We start from the raw sequence: 23,803 nt of genomic DNA on the forward strand, positions 1-23,803 counted from the left end.
ATGGCTTATACACAAGTTAGAGTAGGTGAATATTTTGTTCGCAGATAAAGGGCATCGGGTTATACCAAGTTAATGAGATGAAGACACAATTGCCAAATTCTAGCTCAAAAGGAGACCATGGCCAGCCCATCTTAGTGGGCTATACCACCTTCGTTCCTCCGCAGCCCATGAGGCCGAAAACTAGGCCCACAACTGAGACCGACTCAGCGAGAGAGCGAAGGACTCTGTCCGTTGTATTTAGTACCACCTCGCGAGTTTGAAGAGGATGGGGTGGGAGAGGCGGGTATAAGAGGAGAGCCCCGTGCACCGTTGCTCCATACTTACCTGGACGGGGTCAACGGGCGATCAGGAAGGCTCGTGGCCTAGGCCAGTGGCCCACATTGCACTTGGTGGGCGCGCTGGCTTACCATCTCCCCAAGTGGGAGAGTGGACGTCATAATTTGTGGTAGAGGGGGTACGCGTTCGCGCGGCCCCTGCCAATTCTCCAAACTAAAACGTCCTTGCCAATTGTCAAAATTAATTTAAGGTTTTTCGAACCTTCTTAAAAATTAGATTTGTAGACCCATATACGAGTATTTGTCTTGAGGTTATATTTTGGTATGTCTACGTACTTTGAATTTAAACCGGTAGAAGACCGTTGCCACGGAAGTGAATCTTATAAATTTATTATTATTTTACCAGGTGATTCTAATAGTTGTACTATTTTGATAATATTGTCGTCTCTTTTACATTATTAAAATTTTATGTAAAAAATTTAAAATATATTTTATAATAGTAATAAATTTAATCTATAAAAAATGATAACAATTTTTTAAAAACGTCAACAACGTCATCTATTGAAATATAAACAAACACGAAGGATTAGGTAAAGCCGTACGTCGTCATGAAAATATCAACAAATAATTTCTTGTAAATTCCAGCATTCAATTTTTTTGCTACCTAGTGTGAATAAAATTTTTAAACATGATAAAACCAACAAACACACTAGTATTTGTAGGTTCATAGATCATTCCAACAGATTATCTAAATTTGGTTATCCATATCTTTATTTCTTTATTTGAATGATCATTTAAAACAAGTTTATCTTTTATATCTTTGTACTCCAGCAAATTATCCATATATGACATCATCCACATTTAAAAATAGAGAGAGAACATTCAAATATAGAGTTTCTATCTCGAAATATAGATGACATCTAAAAATAGCTGATGAGATGGATGTTTCTCTATTTTTAGGGTAGAGGATGAGATAGATGAACTGCTAAGGATGCTCTTATGTATCGTTAGTCTATTGTTTTTACTATTTAAAAGAATTGTTCTTTTTACTGCAATAAATATTGATAGGTAGAGTACTTGTGATTGGACCAGATTTGTCATTTGTTTGTATAGATATGGCAATTAGGGACCATCACGCTAAAACAGAAAATGAATTAGTATAATGCATATTTTGACATCTGGCCTATAGTCGATAGGAAAAAGGTAAAACAGAAAAATGGGGAAAAAAAGGGATTTTCATCGCTATCGCTCCGTCATTTTTCTCATCTGACTGCTCTGTACGAAGGAAGCTGTAGATCCTCTTTCTGGTCCTATTAAATATTAAATAGTAAACGTAGAGACAAGTCTTTTCAAACAATTCTAAATACGATAAAAGATTCTAAACAATGCACGAATGTATCTTGAGAACAGTCAGTAAGAATTATATCTCTTATTTTCTGGGCCTCTCACCGATTATTTGCAGAACATGTGTTTATTGACCTCTGTTTTACGTATTTTTTTAATCCTCTGTCTTTTAATCTTGCGTTTTAAAGAAGCCTTAAAAATAATCTGAAAAGCTAAAATTCATCCTCTATATTACATGTTTTTTCTATTCCTTCTTTTTTTATTTTGCATTTGAAAGTAGCCCTAACAGTTTTCTGTTTTATTTTATAGGAAGGCTACAGTTTTCTAGATCAGTGAACGATCTGATATTCGTTAATCTTTTAAAGAAAGGCTTTTCAAATCTGGGCCGTCCAGCGCGACGCCCCTTTGAGCAAGTTCAATACTCCCCCCATATTTTTTTTTTAATATGACGCCGTTGACTTTTAGATCCACGTTTGACCATTCGTCTTATTAAAAAAATTATATAATTATTAATTATTTTGTTATAATATGATTTATTATTATAGAAACTTTAATTATGCATTATAATTTTGTATATTTAGATATAAATTTTGAATAAGACGAATGATAAATGTGATTCTAAAAATCAACGGTGTCATACATAAAAATATAGAGGGAGTATTATAGCCAACTGATAGCTCCAATTCATCTATAGTTAATCTAATAGTCACATGTCATATACACGCTCTGTCTTAGAGTCCGTATACAGCTGCCTATAAATTAGTAGTCCACCCCCTCTTCTCTATCCCCTCTTTTTAAAATATGCTTATATTTGGTTTATAGCCTGCTATTATACATGCTCTTACATCACTGGCCGTCCACGTGGCGGATGACGTGTCGCCGTCCCAACTCCGAAGCATCAAAACTCGAACCCGTCTCCTCCTTCCCACCCGCACACAGACGTGAAGCTCCAGAATCAAATCAAATCCACAAAAAAAAAACAGAGTGGCAAATCGATTCGCCATGGCTGCTGCTCCCCGCGCGCCTCTCCCCCTCGCCCTCCTCGTCGTCTCCGCCGCGCTCCTCGCGGGGGCTTCCCTCTCGCCGGCGGTCGAGGCCGGCGCGTTCGACGTCCGCCGCCACCTCTCCACCGTCACCAGGTTGGTACACGGCTGCTGCTCCGTGCCCCGATCGATGATCTGAGCATTTTTGTTGTTGTGGATGGGGTCCTGCTTGGTTTTGGGGTGCTGGGTGTTGCGTCCTGTTACTGGGTCTGAGACTGGAGTTAGGGTTTAACCCCGTGTGGATTTTTTCAGGTATGATGTAGCGAGGGGATCCAATAGCGTGGTATCTGCGCCGTCTATGTCGGATGAGTGCCGCGTGATCCACCTCAATCTCGTGGTAATTCTCATTCCTGCATTTTTGTATTTTCATTTTCATTCTACCACGCAGCTCTAGTATATTTTCCCCATGCCCTTCACTGTTGTGTGAAGGAGATTAGGAGGTTAGAGCAATAGCCACTCTCAACGATTCTAAGGACTTGCCTCAGATTGCAAGTACTAGTATAAAAAACTAGTGCAAATAGAACGGTGTGCACTGCAGTTTATGTTTAGTCTTTCCATAGTTGTTTACGTTCCTCTCCAAAATGCTGAAATGCATTGTTGGACTGAGAGAAAAAAGAATGACTGAATTGATTTGGTAATTTTGTTCTCCAGGCAAGGCATGGTACTCGTGCTCCTACCAAAAAGAGAATCAAAGAGCTGGATAGACTAGCAGTTCGGTTGAAGGCTCTTATCCATGAGGCAAAACAAGCTCCTGAGAGCGATTCTATGAAGAACATTCCGTCATGGATTAAGGGGTGGGAGTCTCCCTGGAAGGGCAGGGTGAAAGGTGGTGAGCTGGTTAGTGAAGGGGAGGAAGAGCTGTATAACCTTGCCAACAGAGTCAAGGAGAGGTTTCAAGGTCTATTTGATGAGGAATATCACCCTGATGTGTATTCAATTAGAGCAACTCAGGTCAGCTCAACATAGCTTCTTGCTTTTGCTTAATGCATTATTTTGAATTTGAAACAATAATGCTTCATGGTATTTATGCTACCTGCAGCTGGTTTTGTCCCTTTTATTGTGCATACTTTACGGCCTCATTTGAATTTAATTTTCATCATGGCTTGTAGCGTTTCTGGTATAAATCCTTAAATTGATGTCGTGCCCAGTTTTTGGGAGCTCACTAGCTCACAGCTTCATGCCACGGTGTTGGGCTTTTGGCTACATAAGAGTGAATCCTACTTCCTGAAACAAAACAAGTATATTTGCACATATAGTTTCAAAATGTAACACAATTCTCTGTTCACTTTGTTGAATTATTTTGAGCTGGGTAAAGGATGTTAATGTACTGTGGTGCAGCAGGGTTAAGTATTGCTCTGTATTTGAGAATGCAGGTTCCTCGGGCATCAGCTAGCGCAGTAGCATTTGGTTTGGGTCTACTTTCTGGGAAAGGGAAGCTTGGACCAGTGAAAAACCGTGCCTTTTCTGTTCTAAGTGAGAGCCGAGCAAGTGATATTTGTCTACGATTCTTTGATAGCTGTGAAACGTACAAGGTACTGTTTCATGCCTGGTGCAATTCTCCCTTGAGTTCTTAGTTTGATGTGTGACTATTGATCTCTAATCAGCCAGTGCTAGTAAACTGTTAATTTTAGTTTGATTTGTTATATGAGATAACTTTCCTTTCTTCATATAATTGTGTCATTACTATTGACTTATTATTTTGACAAAGGATTACAACTACAATAACATGTTCAGGACTACAGGAAAAGAAAAGAGCCTGATGTTGAAAAGCAAAAGGAACCAATTTTAGAACACGTTACATCAGCATTAATCAACCGTTATCACCTCAATTTTACAACACAAGATGCTTCTTCGCTCTGGTTCCTTTGTAAGCAGGTAACAACTTGTCTAAGGACACTAGTGTTCGATACAAGTATAATTTGGATATTCAGTAAGTTAGTGATTCCCTTTGCAGGAAGCGTCTTTACTGAATATAACCAATCAAGCCTGTCAACTTTTTAATGAAGCTGAGGTAAGTTGCTTATGCATTTCAGTTTTGCTCAACCAATTACATTACTAGCTTCTATGATGATCTTCTTTTGCTTGGGATGGTTACTACATAAATTTACCATTATAAAAAAAAGTCATATTTGCGTTCTGCAAGATATTTTTCGCACTCTTTTTTTTGTGGAAAGTGTGATCCATATACAGATTTATTCAGATATGCAGCTCTACTTTTAGTAATTTAATGCCACTTCAATCAGCTCAAGCTGTGCAGAAAATTAGGCATCTGGAAAATTACATAAATTGCATATAAATGCTTTTAGAGCTGTTAATCATAATAATATTTTTGTAACTGATAGGTATGTAAAGACTGACAAATTTTTTTGGTCAGGTTTCTTTTCTAGAGTGGACAGATGATCTGGAGGGTTTTGTGCTAAAAGGATATGGTGAGTCAATAAACTATAGGATGGGACTACCGTTGCTCAAGGACGTTGTCCAGTCAATGGAAGAAGCGATCATAGCTAAAGAAGGTACCAATGCCTCCAAAATTTATGTGCAAGTTCGATGATCGATCTAGCAACTCAGCTGAGCAACTTCCTTGTTTACCATTAGATGCTTACCAAACTGCTAAACGTTGTGTATTTTGCATAACTTCTCTATGAAAGTTGTTTTTAAAGAAAATCAAATAAACCCATTTTTCAAGTTTGAAATGATTAGTACTTAATTAATCATGCAGTAACAGTTTGCCTTGTTTAGCATGCCGTGAAGTAGCCAGTTGCCACAGCTTTCTGCTGAATCAAACTCGCCCTAAGTCTAGCAAACAAGTTAGCTGATAGAACCCATTTCTGCCTTGCTAGGGTTCATGTCTTCATCTTTCCACTAGTCTTGGAATTCATGTTGTATCTGCTGATTATTTGCATGATGAATTCCTTAGTGCAAAGTGAATGTACAGCAATAACATGCAATGTTGTATGGTATTCATTACTGAAGATACTATAGGTAACACTGAGTTGTAATATCTAAAATTGAAGCTTTCAATTATTGATATTGTAGAAAACCACCCTGATGGTACATATGAGAAGGCAAGGCTCCGATTTGCACATGCAGAAACTGTTGTGCCTTTCTCATGTCTTCTTGGTCTTTTTCTCGAAGGATCAGGTATGAAATCCATTCAGGCATGATCATTCTCCATGAATAATATGTCGTGAAAGTAATTGCCAATTTGAAATGCCTTGTCTTTCATACGTAGATTTTGAGAAGATACAACGGGAGGAATCGTTGGACATACCTCCTATCCCACCACAGGGAAGAAATTGGAAGGGCAGTGTTGTAGCACCTTTTGCTGGTAACAATATGTTGGCTTTGTACCAGTGCCCAAGAAAAACTGGTGGCAGTAAGATTTCCCAGGATCAAAAGAACTCATACTTTGTGCAGGTTCTACACAATGAAGCTCCAGTGTCAATGCCGGTAAGATTATAGCTTCCTAATTTGTGGTTTCTTTTTGATGTGTTCTTCCCACTTTATGGGGGAATGTCACTTGGCCAGTATGCCGCATTATAGCACTCCCTTTTCAACTGAAAATTGTTGGGATTGTATGATGACATAAAGGTTACAAGTTAGTTAATAATATGAATTTTATCAAAATGCTCTCATGACCCCTTTGCTCTCTCAAGCTTGAACCTTGTAATTTTCGGCTTTGATATTTACTCAGTTCATAGCGTGGAACAAAATAAATGATTCAAGTAGAATTCACGTTTAATATGTTTTAATTTAAGGGCTTAATCCAGCAATTGTAATTAGTCTGTTTTTTATGTACTCCTAATTTACGCAACGATGAAAACAAACTGGCATGATCACTTAATAGTGTCATTAACAAACATTTAAAATTGTGTGCAGAGGTTCTGCATATAACTACTATAAGCATGCCATCAGATAGCAGAGCCCCTATTCCATTTGGCTTTTTTTGTAAGGTAATTTATGCGAATCTTCTAATCAGGCTAAATGTTTTTCCCAGGGATGCGGGAGCAAAGATTTCTGCCCATTCGAAGAATTTAAGGTAAATGAAGGAGAACGATTGCAATGTTCCAGCATCTTTTTCAAGAAACAAACTGCACTTTCCAAGTGCTGACATAAGCAACACGACATTTAGCATAGTGGAAACAAGCCATTCCTAGTGGAGAATTTCATTTTTATGTTAAAGTGCCACATAAACAACAAAACATTTAATTAATGATTGAAATAGCGTATACAATGCATCATTTCATTTTGTTGGTTCATAGGTAATACAAGACAAATTATGTTGAAAACAGTGTAAATATCTCTTTCTTCTTTAACTCTGTGTCACATCATCAAAAGTATTGATATGACACTATATTTAATGTGAATGAAACTCCCATTAAGAATAGCCAAATCAATTATCTATTGAACATCTCATTGACGCCGTTTACATGTACAGGAGAAGATAGTTGAACCACACGTGAAGCATGACTACGACGCCCTATGTAAGATAAGGCCGGTGGCAAGAGAGGAGCCTTCTTCTTTCAGTTCCAGGATGTGGAATTTCGTCCTAGGTTTATTCTCTCAGAATGGAGATAAGAAGACGGAGCTGTAGGCTTTTACTGGCAGATGAAACATTTTCTTCCACCTTTTGCCCTGAGCTGCGACCATACTATCCATCCACCCTGGATGACCAAGAGACTTACTTGTGGACTAACCTACGGTGTTTCTGTACTTGCGACCCTCGATCTGACGAGCGAGTCCGATATGTACCGTATCACGCTGTCACTAATCTCCATCTTCTTTCAGATAAAAGATGTTCGCTGATCAATGTAATCTTTGTTTTAGTCTGAACTTTCTTTGTAACACAACTGATGTCTTTGTTGAGATCAAACTGATCAAAGTCATACTAGCTGCCACGGTTGAGTTGTGACACTTGTAGAGTTGTACGTTTGCATCATGTACTTTGGACAATTCGATTCAGTTCGATAATGTCACAATCGGTCCAGCTTTCCAATGCCAGATGTCAAGCTTTTACTGGTGAGTGGTTGAATGGCGAGGCTGTGAAAGATCCAAAAGGTTGCTGCTGCTTCTGTCAGTCTCAGGCTTGTACTGTGGTGCATACTATTTTATGGTTAACCTATCACTCGTACCGATTTCCGAATCTATAAATATATAATGTATTTATATATGAATAAATTTTAAAATATTTTATAGTATACCACGGAGAGAGCCGTGGTTATTCCTCCGGTCTCAAAATACAACTGCCGTTAGCATTTAATTGTTGGCTATTTAGTTTGATGTTTTAGCTAGATTGGTGGATATTCAAGACAGGAAACTTTTGAAACTACTATTGGCTGAGACTGAGATGTGTTTAATTTATTGCTTTGTGAAAAATTGGTAAGGCCAAAATTTCCTTTCTCCAGTTTTTCCTTATAAGTCTAAATTTAAATTTTACTAAGTTACATGCCCGTGCACTACAACAGAGCTATATTTAACAAGTAGCTCAAGCACAAATTTATAACACAAAGCAAAAAAATAATGTGGATAATATGTTACAAAGAATAATGTATAAAACATTTCACATATATGAACAAATCATATAATATAAATATATCATTTAATGCTATAATAAAAAAAATTAGTAAAAGAAGCAATCGTATGAAGAGGTACCCATGGCCCTCCTCTGGATCAACGGCACCCGGAACAATAATGGTACACCGCCCGAGAGCAAGCTCCTCCAGATCATATTGACGACGACGAAGACACACTGCACACGAGCTCCACCTGCACCGCTGGTAACCATGGCACCGTGGAACCCCATGCCACCACCATAACTCCAAACGGCAATGTTAGACAACACTCCTTCGGATAAACGATGACGATATGCTATTGATACGAGGATTATTTTTGTTTTTTCATTTTTTGTCAACATGTGCTTATTTTAGATGACAACAGTTGTGCATAGAAGGGTGGGATAAGGAAAACTATTTTTTTTCTTTGCATGTGTACAGAAAATATTCTCTTTGCATGTGTACAGAGGACGACGTGATCTGGGTTTATTTGGATAGTTGTATTTGTATTTTTTGATATATGGTACACGGTTGTTTGTTTTTCCTTATTCGGTGGGCATTTCTATTTTTTTTTCGTTTTCCTTTTTTTACCGTGCACGTGCACGTGCACGCGTCGGTAGAGTTTTTTTGGGCAGTTTTTTTTTGTTTTCTTTTTTTTTACCGTGTGCAGTTGTTTTCTTTTCTCTGTGTCTTTTTTTTTCCTAAGAGAACACACCTCGCACGTAGAAGGAGAGAAAGGAGAACGACTCAGCTTTTGATTTTTATACTAGTCTCTTCGTTTCACAAAAATTTTATAGAAATTTTAGAAAAAACAGTTCTGTTCCTCGAATTTTCCGTAAAAATCCTCTGAAGCAAAACAACCGGTGATGAACTGAACCGAGCAGTACCAAGTACCAACCAAACAACCTGCTGATAATAAAGGATCCTGGCTCTCACGCAGCAGCAACCTCTCGCTCTCACTCTGAAGCTCAGGTGGTGCCGGCCGGCGACGAGATGGCAACCGGAGGAGGGAATGGGGAGACGGTGCTGGTCACCGGCGCCAGCGGCTTCATCGGCTCGTGGGTCGTCCGCCTCCTCCTCGCCCGCGGCTACTCCGTCCACGCCACCGTCCTCAACCCCGGTCAGTAGGAAAACCCGTCCGCGCGCCATTGCTGCTCGCCTGCTCCTCTCCTCTGCTCTACTGGGCCTCGGTGTGGTGGTGGTGGTGGTGGTGGTGGTGGTGTAGCTAGCTCGCGACTTGCAAGGCGGAGGAGGTGATGGGTGGTGGTGGTGATGCAGATGACAAGGCCGAGACGGACCACCTCCTCGCGCTCGCCGCCGACGCCGGCGCCGGCGAGGGCCGGCTCCGCGTCTTCCCGGGCGACCTCCTCGACGGCGCTGCCCTGCTCGCCGCCGCGCGGGGCTGCTCCGGCGTCTTCCACCTCGCCTCCCCCTGCACCGTGGACCGCGTCGTCGACCCCCAGGTACGCACCCTTTTCGTCACTCTTCTTCTTCCCGTCCCCGATGCCCGTGCCGACGTCAACGCTCCGGCCCGGCCGTCTTCCGAGGTTGCAGAGGCAGCTGGTGGTTCCGGCGGTGGAGGGGACGCTGAACGTGCTGCTCGCGGCCAAGGAGGCGGGTGGAGTGCGCCGGGTTGTGGTGACCTCGTCCATCTCCGCCATCGTGCCCAGCCCCGGCTGGCCGGCCGGCGAGGTGCGCGACGAGCGCTGCTGGACCGACCTTGACTACTGCGAGAAGAACGGGGTGAGCAATTCTTGTCTTGGCATCTCCATTTTTATTCTTGCATCTCCTTGGATCAATCAGCAAAGTGCGAACTGAGTATGATATCATCAGTTTAGAGAGGAAAAAAAATCAGTTTCTAGCAAGACAAGAAAAGGCTTCACTCTGCAAGTATGCATGCTACTATGCTAGAGCTGATTGATGAGATGAAAATGAAATCAAACATTTCTTTTAGATATACTGTAATATACTCAGTTTTATGTATTTGATGATTCTACTGGGTCAATAGGAACAAAAATTCAGTCAATGAAAACATGGAAAAGGACTGCAGAATTTGCAGAATGCAGCTCACACAGCACAGCACTGCCATTTTATGAGTCTCTTCACTGTTATCTTTGGTTGTGTCTAGGTTTGGTACCCTGCTTCAAAAACATTGGCAGAGAAGGCAGCATGGAAGTTTGCAGAGGAGAATGGAATGGATGTGGTTGTGGTTAACCCAGGGACTGTCATGGGCCCGATAATCCCACCGAGAATCAATGCTAGCATGGCCATCCTTGTTCGCCTACTTGAAGGTAATGCAATTTACAATGCATGTAGCCGATCTAAACCGTAGTTAAATTTGGGTAGTACTGTTCTAGGATAACCAGTGCTGTTTCCAATCAGGATGATACATGTAGCATTGCACAAACTAGAAGCTTCTGACCCTCCAAAGTTTTGTTCAGATGGATTGTTGTAGCATTGTAGGCAACTGACCACAAGTACTAGGAGTACTAGGAAGCTGGTTATGCCGCAGTGAATAAGCCAAAAGGATAAATATCAGAGGGTGAAAATGCATGTTTTTCAATCCCTCAACACTTATGTATATAATGACGCAAAAATATGCCTCTTCAGTTCAGGTGGCATAAAAAAACCGTTGATTCTTGAATAACCATGCATTTGCCATTCAGAAAACTTCTCTTGTTTGATGCAGTACTAGGAACAGCACCCAGCACAGCTCTTCTTCTTGAATTTTGTGCCTAGTGACTAGTGTTCTTAACCAAGGGCTTCTTCAAAATGAAGGATTTTTGGATGAATTTCGTAGGAATTAAACTGATTCCTATAAAAATCCTGTAAAATTCATGTGTTCCCAAGAAGCCCCGAATGATTGCCTGGTTCCAGCCCTACATGATTTTTGGTCCATTGTGTGATTGCTATTACCTCCCAAGGAAACACCTAAAGCTTGTACACCATTCTGAACTTGCAGGTTGCACAGAGGAGTATGCAGATTATTACATGGGGCCAGTCCATGTGGAAGACGTTGCTCTGGCCCATGTTCTGCTGTACGAGAACCCATCAGCATCCGGGAGGCACATCTGCGTGCAGTCCGTTGTTCACTGGAGTGATTTCGCATGCAAAGTCGCCGAGCTTTACCCCAACTACAAAGTGCCAGAGTGAGTAGTAGTCGTGGTCTGTAGGGCATGGGGGTGAATGTTTGGGGGTTTTTTTTGGAAATCAAACGGTATATTTACAAACGAAAAATAATTTGTGAATAAAATTTTTATATACGTTTATTAGTGATCTAAAAGCCAATATTAGAAAATAAACTGTGGTGAAAAAAACCCAAAATCAACTTTAAATATAAGGTAGAAAATTCAAATTTTGTCTTACAAGGAGAAGCAGAAGGTTTAGTTGGCAGCCAGAGATTGTCATGCCAAACCTTAGTCGTACTACATAAATATCCAAACGCTTCCATGATGATATCAACTATGAATGATGCAACTGCAACTGCAATATTATTATCACTTTTAACTGCAAGATCGTTTTGGTTTTTGTGTGGCAGGTTCCCAGAGGATACGCAGCCTGGGCTGGTGAGAGCAGAGGTTGGGTCTAAGAAGCTGATCGCACTGGGTTTGCAGTTCAGTCCCATGGAGAAGATCATCAAGGATTCAGTGGAGAGCCTCAAGAGCAGAGGCTTCATCTCCTGAAGACCCAAGTCGACTGCTGCTGGCTCCCTTCCATGCATGAATCCTTTCTGCCTGAGTAGATTACTTGTGTGGTTATGTCACATGTTTGAAAAACAAAACTCTGTGGTTATGAATAATGGAGATGTGCAGAGACCTTATGGTAGGCTCCAGTTGTTGAGCACTTCAGGCGAGACAAATAAATCATGCAATTCCATGCAGCTACAGCAATGGTGCACATACTCTGAGCAACCCAACAACATCGGTGATAATGACAATGAAGAAAGCATTTATAAAACAAAGCTAGGATCAAATAAGTTTTCCCGTCTTTTGAGTTCACTCTTTTGCCTCAGCATCTCATCTATCACACAGCACAATGGCTAGATAACTTCACAGGTGCTAAGCTACGACGTCGGATTTGGACAGGGTTCACCGTTTTTTTTTTCTTTCTAGTGGCAGGACAGATTGGTCGTTTGATCAGATTGGTCAGAGGAGATTGCACACCAGAATTAACCTATAGTCTGGTCTTCTTGGAGGAGGAGCTGCTGCAATCAGGGCACTTGTAGCGCTTGATGTGTTCCGCCTTAGCTGGGGTTATCCTGACGCATTTGCCGTGGAACCACCGCTCACAGATATCGCACCCAATCCAGAACTCACTCGCGTTGTAGAGACCGCCGCAAGTTCCGCAGAAGGTTTCGTTGTGTTCTTCGTCCTCCTCGTACTCTTCTGCAACTACCCTGGAGCGCTTCACCTGCCCTTCGCTTGTTCTCTGTGTAAAAGAAAAAAATGTAGCTTAGATGATGGGCTCCATCGAGTGGTTAAAAACAGATAATATGCCGAACGGCGTATTAGTGGAGAAATAATAATTTGTGATTAAAACTTTTATATTTATGTTCTTGGTGACTTAAACACCAATGATGAAAAAGAAACTACAGCGAAAAAAGCCTCAAAAGCAATTTCAAAATTAGGCTAAAAAATTCAAATTTTGGCAATGGCGTACGCGTTTTAGGCCAAAAGATGGGGCCTGATGGCTCTGTTCTTTTCTGTTTATTTATTGCTGCGAATTATTCCAAGCTTCTTACAATATATTACTACCTTTTCTACTGCATTCCTTAGACCATCTGTGCTAAGTTCTTTATTAGGCTTATTACGTCCGTTTCATATTATAAGATGTTCGAGCCCTCGCTAGATTTATATGGATGCTAATAAAAATCTAGACATATATATAAGTCATACTTATTGATTTATGGATGAATCTAAGTAGGGCCAAAACATCTTATAATATGTAACAGAGCGAGTATTTAATTTATCCTTGTAATCAAGTACATAATCCATCAGCTTTCATCTATAAAAAAACTATTTAAGACAGTCTGTATCAGTGGATTTCCAATTTCTGAATTTTGGAGGAAATACTCACCTTAGTAGAATGTTTGGATTTTCCACTGCTATCAACACCAGACCTATCTCTGACATGCTTCCTGTCAATCAACGCTTCATATACGGTAGGTAGATCATTGATCATGTTGAACAATCGCTTCCTGAGAAACAAAAAGGGCAATGTTCATTCAGCAACAGTCCTAATGCAACATTGGTGTGTGCAACTGTGCATATAGAAGCCAGCAGCAAAGAACCAATAAGCATTATGAAACATATTTTTCTGCAAACACTGAATTTATGGTGATGGTTAAGGAAAGAACAGACAGATGTACATGTTTTTCTGCAAACACTGAATTTTTCTGCAAACACCGACGGCATGACTAAGCACGAGCACTGCAACTAAGTAACTAGCGTGTAATAAAATAGCATAAGCAGAAGTACTATAAAGTTGTTTCTTCAGTTAAAATGCTTATCTAATCCTCAAAAACAAGACCAGATATCAAATGTTGAGCAAAAAAAGTACAAACTTTATTGATGAGGAAAATGTAAGATTCTGGAATTGCAGGCCCTGATAGCATGCCAGGACATGGCACCCACGGACCTGGCATACACAAACTAAGACATCAGTCATGGTGGCGTGTTACCATTCCTTGTATCAACATAACTCGCTTTTACTACCTCATGTGTATAATCTATTGCGAACCTACTCAAATAGAGGGAAATTGACATTTCTTTAAAAGAAAGGAGCTTATCCTGCTTCTATGCCACAAGCTATAAGCAGAGTTGTACGATAAGTAAAACCTGAATGCCAACATTAAAATGGAAATCTAAGCACAACATGTGGCTTAATCCCTTTGTTACGCATTTTCAACATACCAGGAGGAGACTACATTGGAATGGAATTGGTAAGATTCTAGCAGAAAATGTCAATATGCGCTCACTAAGTTCTGGATATAACTCATCATATCCACATTCCAGAAAACCACAATAGGCTATGATTATCTCCAGCCAAATGTACAACCATGCAACCAACAAGGCAGAAATGCAGTGGAATTATGATGGTTACATCAAATGCAAGCATCAAGTATTCCTTTTGATCTGTCTATTGATTTATTCATGTTAGTAAAGAAAATTTTAGCTTCAGCACAAATGCAAGTGGATGGAAGCATGTCTTTCTGGCACGAATTATGTACCAAACCCCACCTTGAATTTAAAGTTTTTGGTAACAAATGCTATGAAAATCCTAGAATAATTTGGCCAGATATCACAGCAGTTCAAATGCTACTCTAGGAGGGGAATCATAGAGGCCTACTTGACTACTTGCATAGCAATTGACCAAGGGATCAAGTAATGCCCTACAATGTAGGCATATACACATATTGCCATATTTGCTCCCTATACACATTACATCAACCAGTAAATGCACACCTTCTTCAACCACAATGAAATGAAGCAAGTTGCGGTGCAGTTAACATGTCAGAAAAATGAATGGCCCTGCATTCAATATAAGAGTCTTGTAGATGCTACTTCAATCTTTAAAGTCTGCATTTGCTAGACTCTGCAACTCATTAAATCAAGCTCTGGAAAAGTTCTCCACAACAAAACCAATTTGGGATGTGCACTAAATTCTTATGAATAACTGCCGTGAACCAATGACCCTATGAAGTATGAATTCTATCATGGAAAAAGGGTTAGGATGTAAACCACGCATGGATTGGCCCGTACAGCCAGCACATCCAGAACACATGACCCCAATTCACTAAAAGCAAAGAAATGAAACAAAGCGAAGAGCACAGGAAACATGTGAACTTGCAGACACATGCATCAACTGAAACAAAAATTAGACCATAAAATTGATCACGCGAATCCTCTCGGCGCCTAACAATCAAGCAAACTACGGCACAACAAAAAGGCCAACTTTGAACTGCCCGAATCTTTCTGTCAGGATTTAGCCATTCAGGAAGAAAAGAAAAAGGACACCGAAAATTTTAACCAACACATAGAGTGACTGTAAATTTTTTTCTCAATCAACGATGTGTTCGGTGTTCCAACCAAGAGATTGAATGCAGGGTTAGGTTTGCGGAGGCGAGCGAGTGCGAGTAGTACCGTTCGTTTCCGTTGAGTCGCGCGGCGAAGAAGAAGGCGACGGAGACGAGCCACGAATCCGAGTGGACGGCGACGAGGGAGAGCCAGTCTCGGCGGTTCATCCCGTCGCGTGCGAAGTTGATGCCTAGCGCCGGCTCGGGCAGCTCCGGCGGCACCTCCTCCGCCGGCAGCGCCACCTCCCAGTTCCCGTTGGGGAGGCCGTACAGGCACAAATTCTCCTTATCTGCACCCACACAGGGAATTTCGATCTACTCAGTCCCCACCCGGATCCACCGCCTCTCACACGCACCAGCTCGCCGCGAGCGAATCGGCGTCCACTCACCTGGGTCGCACAGCCCGAAGAACTCGTCCACATCTGCACGGGCAGCACACGAGACAGACGCGAGCCTAGCATTAGATATGCGCAGTGGGTCAGTGCGGCACGAGCGGGGCGGGGCGGGACTGAGAGGGAGCGAGGGAGGGGAGGGGACGACGTTACCGGAGGTGAGCGCGCGGACGAGCGCGCCGCGCCGCGCGGAGTAGTCCTTGAAGATGTCCTCCACGGTGCGCGGGTTGCTGGACGGCGCAGCCTGCAGCGCGGGGGCCATCTCCATCAACCGGCGGCGCGCGCTTCTTAACCCCCACCCCCCCTCTTCCGGCCGCGGTTCACCGGCGGCGAGCGGCGGGGCGGGGCGTCGCCGACGAGCCGGACACAAACTCTTCCATTCGGCTGCTTCGCTTCGCTTCTTTATTACACACGACCGATGCAAAAGGCGCGGTTTGTTTGGTACAGAGTAGCGGGCTCTAGCCACGAAGCCGTACGACACTGACGTGGCGGGCCCACTGTCTTGAGGCGAGCACCGGGGCCCACATGGAAGTGGGTGGGGCTAGGAAGGTAAAGGGTGTGGTTAGGGACCGGGGGAGCTATGTCCTATGCGTGTGGGCCCGGAAGGCTGCTGACCTGGCGCAGATCGGGATTTAACCGGGTCGAAGCGGGAAGGCCGGGTTTATCCGGTTCGTTGCGGCACGGAGGCTTTTCTGGGCCGTTCGATGTGGCCATCAACGGCCCAGATGAATCCTGCGCATGCCGCGCGTGGATCCGATCGGATCCGTTCCGTTCCCGTCACGCTCCCAGACCGAGATTCAAATCGATGACTTCATTCATGACACACGCAAAAAAAAACAACAGACCGGTTTGCAACTTGTCACCGCATAGGTACACAAACGTACTCCTTCCAAATTGAAATTTCAAAATGCGCCGACAAAAGCCAAATCCACTACTAATTCTATATGGAATTTGAATTCAGATGAAAGACAAGTGACATGCTCACGACAAAACATGAGTCTAAATTTTAGAGAGATATATGTCCCATCTTTTCGTTTTACTTATGTTTATAAATTAAAATTAAAATTTAATCCTAAATGATTTTAGATTTTTTTAACTAAGTTTATTTTCTAGCCTTGTCTTTTAAATCGGTAAGAATACGTATATAAAATTTGTATTTATAGATTATTTTTTATTACATATATGTTTCGATGAAAAAGACAATCACCCCTCTTAGCTGCCAACAGCATCGAAGGCCCAGAAACATTAGCTACATAAGGTGGTCTTTTGTAGCCGTCATGCAGTCGGTCTCGCTCCTCGCAATGGTTTTATGACGCAGGAGAGCATCATCACCTTGAACTGGACCGGGAATATCTCCCATAGTCCCATGACACGTCCCTTATGACCGAATCCGGCGATGAGCACCTCGTCCTGTATATCCGGAACAGGGAATCGTAACATAGGAGACAGAAACATGGTTAGGCCGTCGTTCGTCGAGGTGGGTAAGTTAACTTACTCCGACACGTAAAACATAATAATAGGGTAGTACAGGATTAATTAATTATTAAAAATATAAAATATATTAATATGATTATTTAAAACAACTTTTCTATAAATCTTTTTTGTAAAAAATACACCGTTTAGCAGTTTGAGTAGCGTGCGCGCGAAAACCGAGAGAATTAAGTTATCTGAGGCCTCTTGCAAAACGTGGCCCTACTATAATTGTGTACTATGAGGAGAAAACAGAGGTAGGCAGCAACAAAATTCTGTAAGGCAGAAGTTGAACTTACATTTTCCTCAATGAAGTTCAAGCAACCATCGTTCGGCACAAAGGCAGCTTTCTTCTTTCCGTTCTCCACCAGCTAGACACGAGCATGCTTACGGATAACGGAGTTTGGCTATTTCGCCTAAATGCCACTGCAGAATAGTAATGCATGTTAGTTATTGAGTTCTCTTCAGAGCAAACAATTGCAAATCATCACATATTAAACTTACATTTTCTCGAGGACAATCCCCTTCGCATGAGATGAACTAGGAAAGGGTTTCTTCCATTCAACCGAGATGGCTCTTCTTGTACGATTTATCAGCCCAACCCTAGTTTCTCATGTGGGTCTTGAGCTTGCGCCCAGCTCCCATACCACATGTCTTACTGCCATTGCAACCAACAAATACGTGTAAACACCAACTGTATCACATAAAGTTCTAAGTCTCTACGCCAAACACTTCCCAAAAGAGCATCGGTTTAGAAATAATGGCGCAATGACACAAAGGTATATTAAGGTAAATTCAGTAGGTACAGCTCTGTCTGACAGATTACTCCATTGAAGAATATTTAGCTACCCAAAGGTATGAGACAAATTTTAAGGACTCAACAGCCAATTTACTGCAAGCATCAAATTCACGGAAAAAGAGAACATGTGGCCCTTGAGAACAAAAGTTGCTAGAGAGTACAAAAGAGGATGGATAGTGAAATTTAAGTTGGGTTAGCTAAGGGCAAGCTCATCTATCCCACAAGTTCTTATAGGCACCTCCAAAACAAGAGAACATGAAAACATTTCTCCTAAGAGAAACACTACGCCTCTATATTCATCCACTAAGCAATACATGGCAATAGCATAAGAAACAGATACGATATAGTTAGACATGGTTGTGATGAGGTACTTCTTAAATTAATAGAGCACAATCCAGCAGGTAAAAAATGTATAAGAACCTACTGCACTTAAACTCCACAGGCATATAGTGGTGCAAATATTGAATTAGGGATGGATGTATGTTGATTGCTCAAGCTAGTGAATTACGAGCATTTTCAGGAAGAGTTACTGCAACCTCATACAATCCGCATTTCAACATAGAGCGTATACTACAGTAGCAAAACGTAAGAAAAAAGCAGTAGATTGCTACTAACTAGGGAGGCGTGGAGGCTAATTCAGAAATTTGTAAACGTCAACTAAATCAGCTACAGAAACAAGTCCGGCATCTAACGGTTCATGCAGACTATCTATCGATTTGCTGCTAAATTATTTAAAACCTACATCAAACAAATGCTCTGGATGGAATCAGAAAAGTAAATACCACAACAGCTCATCATCAGCTGAACGAACCCCAATGCACCATCCTACAAGTCTGACGAACACTAAACTCGCCCGAAAATAGCGTGAAGGCACACTAGACTCGCACCGTCGTACACGGGATAGCACGAAGGCGTAAAGGTACAGAGCACAGAGGAACCATTACCCCCATGTTGTTGGATCGGAGAAGGTGGTGCCAAGTAAGTGGGCTTTATCCTATGGGCCTCTTTTGTATGGGCCATATTGGAGCATTTAGTGTTAGGTGCATTTGCCTTTTTTTTCTCTTTGTTTATTTGTTTTTTCTTTGGTGTTAGGAAAAGCATGGGACGAGCGCTCGCGGCACCATGTCCCGTAGCGTGAGATCGCCGAACAACTTCCGTGACGTTGCACCGGAGCTGTGGCGGAACAGAGCACGGAGGTCGTCTCCACCGCTGCCGCCATCATCAGACCACCCTGGCGGAAGACTTCGAACAAGGAACACCAGCGCACGACCAGTACTCATGGATGCAAGGATGCGTCGGGATCCGGTGGGCTGGGGGGATTGGATCAAGGCATCCAACTGGAAGAGGTTCATATTTTTTGCTTTTTTAGAGAAAAAAAAACCAAATAACATATTTACAAACGGAAAATAATTCATAAATAAAACTTTTATATTTGTTCATATCAATCTAAAAAATAAGACTGAAAAATATACTACGATAAAATTCTTAAAATAGACACTAAATTCAAGGTTGAAAAAGAATAATATTTGGCCTATAAACATAAGCAAAATATTGGAGAAGGGAGAGAAGTGGAAGTAAGAATGGGGTGAGGAATAATACCATGGCAATCTGTCTAAAAATCTCGGAAAATGGGTTGAAGGGGTAAGTAGTTGTACATAACAAATAAGTGATAAATCGTAATGGTATAGTTTCAAATAAGAGAATAGCAATGATATTTTTTACAAAATTATAATGTCATAAATACGATTAACCTGATGATGAAACCACCTTCAAAACCACTTGGGAAGGTAAACTAATAGTATTGACAGTTGGAAGAGGGGTTGTACCGGGTTTTACAGCTATGAACAGAATCGTAGTAGGGCAATATGGAGGGACGTAAATTACACTTCCTTTGTTTTTAAGCATGGCTTACTAAGATCGACCGGTTGATGCATAAAAAGTTGGCCCATATAAAGGATCGCTCCCGATTGCTCCACTTGTGCCAGAAGCTTACCGACCGGGTTAAGCCAAGCAAGCGGAAACGCTCGTCTCAAATCTCCATCGAATCAAAAAAAAAAAAAGTTTACAAAACGAGCAAACACAATCTTGCTAATTATCTATGCTACTGAGATAGACAGAGAGCAGCTGAATAATAATATTGCTTCCCTATCAGATAATACAATGCCATGCAAACGGGAAACACTCGTCCCAGATCTCTATCGACTATCGAATCAGGAAAATAATCGTTTCTAAAACGACCAAACACAACCTTGATAATTATCTACTCCGTATTTTATAGAGATATATACTGTCTGCAACTGACTAACAGTATTGCTCCCCAGTCAAATAATACGACGTCAAGCAAGCGGGAAACAACCGTCTCATATCTCTATCGAATTAGAAATAAAATTCTTACCAAAAAAAAAGAATTAGAAATAAATCGTTTCCAAAACGAGCAAACACAGTCTTGCTAATTATCCAGGAGTATTTTATAGCGATATAGTCACAGAGCTACTGGATAATAACAGTACAAGCTTGTTCGCGTATTCCTTTTAATTTTCCATCTGTGCACGGCACCACTAGCTTCAGCGATTTTGACCTCGAACCTTTGATTAAGACGCATGGACCATGGAGCACGCTAATAATAGTATATGTGGTGCGCGAGTCTAACAGCGAACCAAACACTTCTTTCAAAACAGTAGCTATACATGTGGACGCGAACCATGGCGCTACCTGTTTTTCATGATATTTCCAGATTTTCTGAGTTATCTGATTTTGTTATACTTATTTTAAAGATATAAAAGAATGAATTGATAATACAAAGTTAACCTTTTGCTTTCTATAAGTGTTTAAAAACTTTTGTACTTTTTTCAACGAAACCACTTTTTAGGATTTTGACAGTGTATCGGTAATAAACTAAGTCATAGCTAAAAACAATATTCCAATGCACAATTTTATTTCTTGATTTCATATACTAGTTATACTATCTAATACTACCTCCATTTCATAATATAAGATGTTTGGTTTTTTTTTGTTACAATGCTTTGACCATTCGTCTTATTCAAAATTTTAGTACAAATATAAAAAATTGATAAGTCGTGGTTAAAGTTATTTTGATAATAAAGTAAATCACAAACAAAATAAATGATATTTACATAATTTTTTAAATAAGATAAATGATCAAACATTGTAAGCAAAAAAGTCAAACATCTTATATTATAACGGGAGGTGACTAGCGTTGTATTTGATTAATTCGATGTATAGTAAATGAAACTATTTATTCTCTACTGCTAATCTCAGTCCCGGAAACAACGTATACTATAGTTTTATCCAAACGAAATTTATCCTATCTTTTTATAATTATGTTATCGTGTCATTAAATTTACTATAAAAAAGAAACTTCCACACCAATGACCTTACTACCGGTACTATTCATTCATTAGCTAATCCCATTGAACAGCTCCCCATTCTTTTCCGAGAAGCAGGATAAGGTGGTTGAAAGGCAATGCCCACAGTGAAACCGACCACGACGTCGAGCCGCCGATGGCGACGGCGATCTCTCTTTAAGCCGCGTGCGCGAGGCGGCGAGTTCGTTCCACTTCCGCGCTTCCGTCGTCGCGCACGGCAAATGGGCCGGCTGTATCCTGAGTATCCGCTCACAGCTCGCGTCAAACCTGTACATACGCTCTACACGTCGCCGTCGTGATCCTCCCCGTATTCGTACGTACGTACGAGCGCAAACATACGTGTGCACACGTACGTGTACGTGTGTGCGCGCGTGCCTGCCTGCCAAGAAGCTTTTTGTAGAAACGAATAACGTTTCCTCTCTCTGCATCGTACGTGCACGCACGGCGTTCTGTACCGCAACTGCACAGTCGCGGGGAGCGCGGTACACCGTACAGCAAGCTATGCGGCTTTGGCATGGCACACGACGCCATGGCCGGCGCGCGCGCGTGATCACCGCCCATGTACACAACTGTACACGGGCCCCCCCACCCGCCGCTAGAGCGGGTACAGCTCGCCTAACGTGTTTCGGTACATGATCAACGCGGCATGGCGCACGACTTAGCCGATCCGTACCCACGCACGCACGCACATCAGTCGATCTGTTACGAGTTTAGCCGTAGCTTTCGCCGTCGCCAACGCCAAGCACGCGTGCTTTCCTTCCGTTCGCGCGGCCGCGGTGACACGAAAACCCAACCGCGAGGCGGCGTGCGTGCGTGCGCCGCGGAGAGGTCTTCGTCACGCGCCGCGCTCGGCGACTGCACGACGCGGCGCGGCGCTGCCAGCGAAGCGGCTGCGGGGACGCAGGAAATAGCACGCCACGGGCGCGGGGCGGCAAGTCCACTCTCGCGGTCGGCCCCCCGTGCGTGACGTGACGGGTACACTTGCCTGCGCGGCGCCGGCGGCTCCGGCCTGCAGTGAGCCCGGGGGTGTACGGCGGTTCGTGCCTCCAGCGTTAAAAAATGGGGCACAGGAGTTTTGATGCTGCCTGCCATTATGGCGTGGTGGTGGTGCCGTGAAAAAGAGAAGTGGTGGGAATTGCCTGGGTGCACGCCAGGGTGGGTGCATGCATATGGTTCGTTGCTGATTGGCCAGTGGTGTAACGTAGCCTAACGTCGAACCGACCGACCGGTGGGGTGCCCTTTTCCGGCGCTGTTGATTCGTGTGATTGTGGCTGTCAAATCCAGCGTGCACGGTCTGGAGCGTGCTGGCTGCGCTGCCATCATATGGCTAAAAAAACTCAACAAGAGGGTACGGTTGTTCTCTGCCAACTGTTGAATGTCGACAAAGAAAACCCGTTCCACAGTATAGATATTTACTGTTTATCTAGTACGGCTACTTCATTTTTCGTTTTTTCGTGTTTAATGTTTGATCATTTATTTTATTTAAAATTTTTTTATGATTAATTTTTTATTATTACTGAATGATAAAATATGAATAGTACTTTATACGTGACTAATTTTTTTATTTTTACACAAAATTTTCAAATAAAACAAATGGTCAAACGTTGAACACGGAAAAACGAAAAATAAAGTTATTATGGGACAGAGTTAGTATTAAGGCGGAGATACTATCACACGTGAAACATTACACGTCGAATATAGAGTCGGTACTAAACAATCCCCCTCTTTTCATATATGTTTATAATTATAAACCAAATTTTAAAACTTAAATTTAGGAGTTTTTATTAAAATTTATTCATTATATCGCTAAGAATGCATATATAATTTTTTATTGACAATTTATTTTCTGTTTATAAATATGCCGCTTGGTTTTTCTACGAAACACCTAAACAATCATCCTTAATATGTTTTGCATATCCTGGTAATATGTGACGTTAATGGTTGGCATATATACTATCGAATGATACCATAGACGAAGTTATTGTCTAGTATATTTTTATTTTTTATATCCACCCACAATTGGTTTACTAACTATTATATAACTATTATACAGTAATATATTCAAAGCTTTAAAAACTCATAGAATCTTCTACGTGCCACCTTTTACCTCTCATGATTAATATGTCATGTCACTCATACTTATAAAAATATCATCGCACGAGTCATAGGTCAACCATATAATAATCTATGCTTTTTCCATTCTATATATAATTCACCTGACATATGTAGCTAAGTAAAAGTAATGATATAGAGTACAACGTTATAAAACTCCATAAAAAACTCAACTGTCATTTAGATTATGCTAATTAACGTCAGACTGTATCGACTTTTAGTAAACTAACACGCATGTTGCGTGATTGTGTCCTAATTAGCGCATAGAAAACCAGCCACTGGGGCACACTTCTTTTATCGAGTACTAACAGCGCCTAGAAAAACCCACGCTGCGGGGGGCTGCGGCCAAGCGAAA

The 23,803-nt window shown here is 41.7% G+C and overlaps 3 protein-coding genes and 1 non-coding gene across 4 annotated transcripts; 3 read left to right on the forward strand and 1 right to left on the reverse strand.

The window, feature by feature from the left end:
* Positions 1 to 316: 316 nt before the first annotated feature.
* Positions 317 to 477, forward strand: LOC121054015. Its single transcript, XR_005811482.1, has one exon. It is a non-coding gene; the product is annotated as a U1 spliceosomal RNA (small nuclear RNA).
* A 2,076-nt stretch (positions 478 to 2,553) lies between these two features.
* On the forward strand, positions 2,554 to 7,663 carry LOC102712072 (multiple inositol polyphosphate phosphatase 1). Its single transcript, XM_040522613.1, has 11 exons — positions 2,554 to 2,758; positions 2,915 to 2,999; positions 3,314 to 3,613; positions 4,036 to 4,194; positions 4,397 to 4,537; positions 4,617 to 4,673; positions 5,037 to 5,175; positions 5,699 to 5,803; positions 5,895 to 6,112; positions 6,660 to 6,701; positions 7,101 to 7,663. Exons 1-11 carry the CDS (start codon positions 2,622 to 2,624, stop codon positions 7,254 to 7,256), a joined length of 1,539 nt encoding a protein of 512 aa, XP_040378547.1. The 5' UTR covers positions 2,554 to 2,621; the 3' UTR covers positions 7,257 to 7,663.
* Positions 7,664 to 9,049: 1,386 nt separating this feature from the next.
* On the forward strand, positions 9,050 to 12,094 carry LOC102708228 (phenylacetaldehyde reductase). The gene is made up of 6 exons (XM_040522879.1): positions 9,050 to 9,334; positions 9,493 to 9,677; positions 9,769 to 9,957; positions 10,343 to 10,505; positions 11,177 to 11,363; positions 11,753 to 12,094. The coding sequence occupies exons 1-6, from the start codon at positions 9,208 to 9,210 to the stop codon at positions 11,895 to 11,897; spliced, it is 996 nt and encodes a 331-aa protein (XP_040378813.1). The 5' UTR covers positions 9,050 to 9,207; the 3' UTR covers positions 11,898 to 12,094.
* A 52-nt stretch (positions 12,095 to 12,146) lies between these two features.
* On the reverse strand, positions 12,147 to 16,008 carry LOC102707946 (PHD finger protein ALFIN-LIKE 3). The gene is made up of 5 exons (XM_006650734.3): positions 15,835 to 16,008; positions 15,679 to 15,711; positions 15,357 to 15,579; positions 13,291 to 13,411; positions 12,147 to 12,642 (listed from the first exon to the last, which is right to left on the reverse strand). The coding sequence occupies exons 1-5, from the start codon at positions 15,947 to 15,949 to the stop codon at positions 12,388 to 12,390; spliced, it is 747 nt and encodes a 248-aa protein (XP_006650797.2). The 5' UTR covers positions 15,950 to 16,008; the 3' UTR covers positions 12,147 to 12,387.
* Positions 16,009 to 23,803: the final 7,795 nt, after the last annotated feature.

This window comes from Oryza brachyantha, chromosome 3 (assembly GCF_000231095.2).
Source record: "Oryza brachyantha chromosome 3, ObraRS2, whole genome shotgun sequence".
In the NCBI taxonomy this organism is placed as follows: Eukaryota; Viridiplantae; Streptophyta; class Magnoliopsida; order Poales; family Poaceae; genus Oryza; species Oryza brachyantha.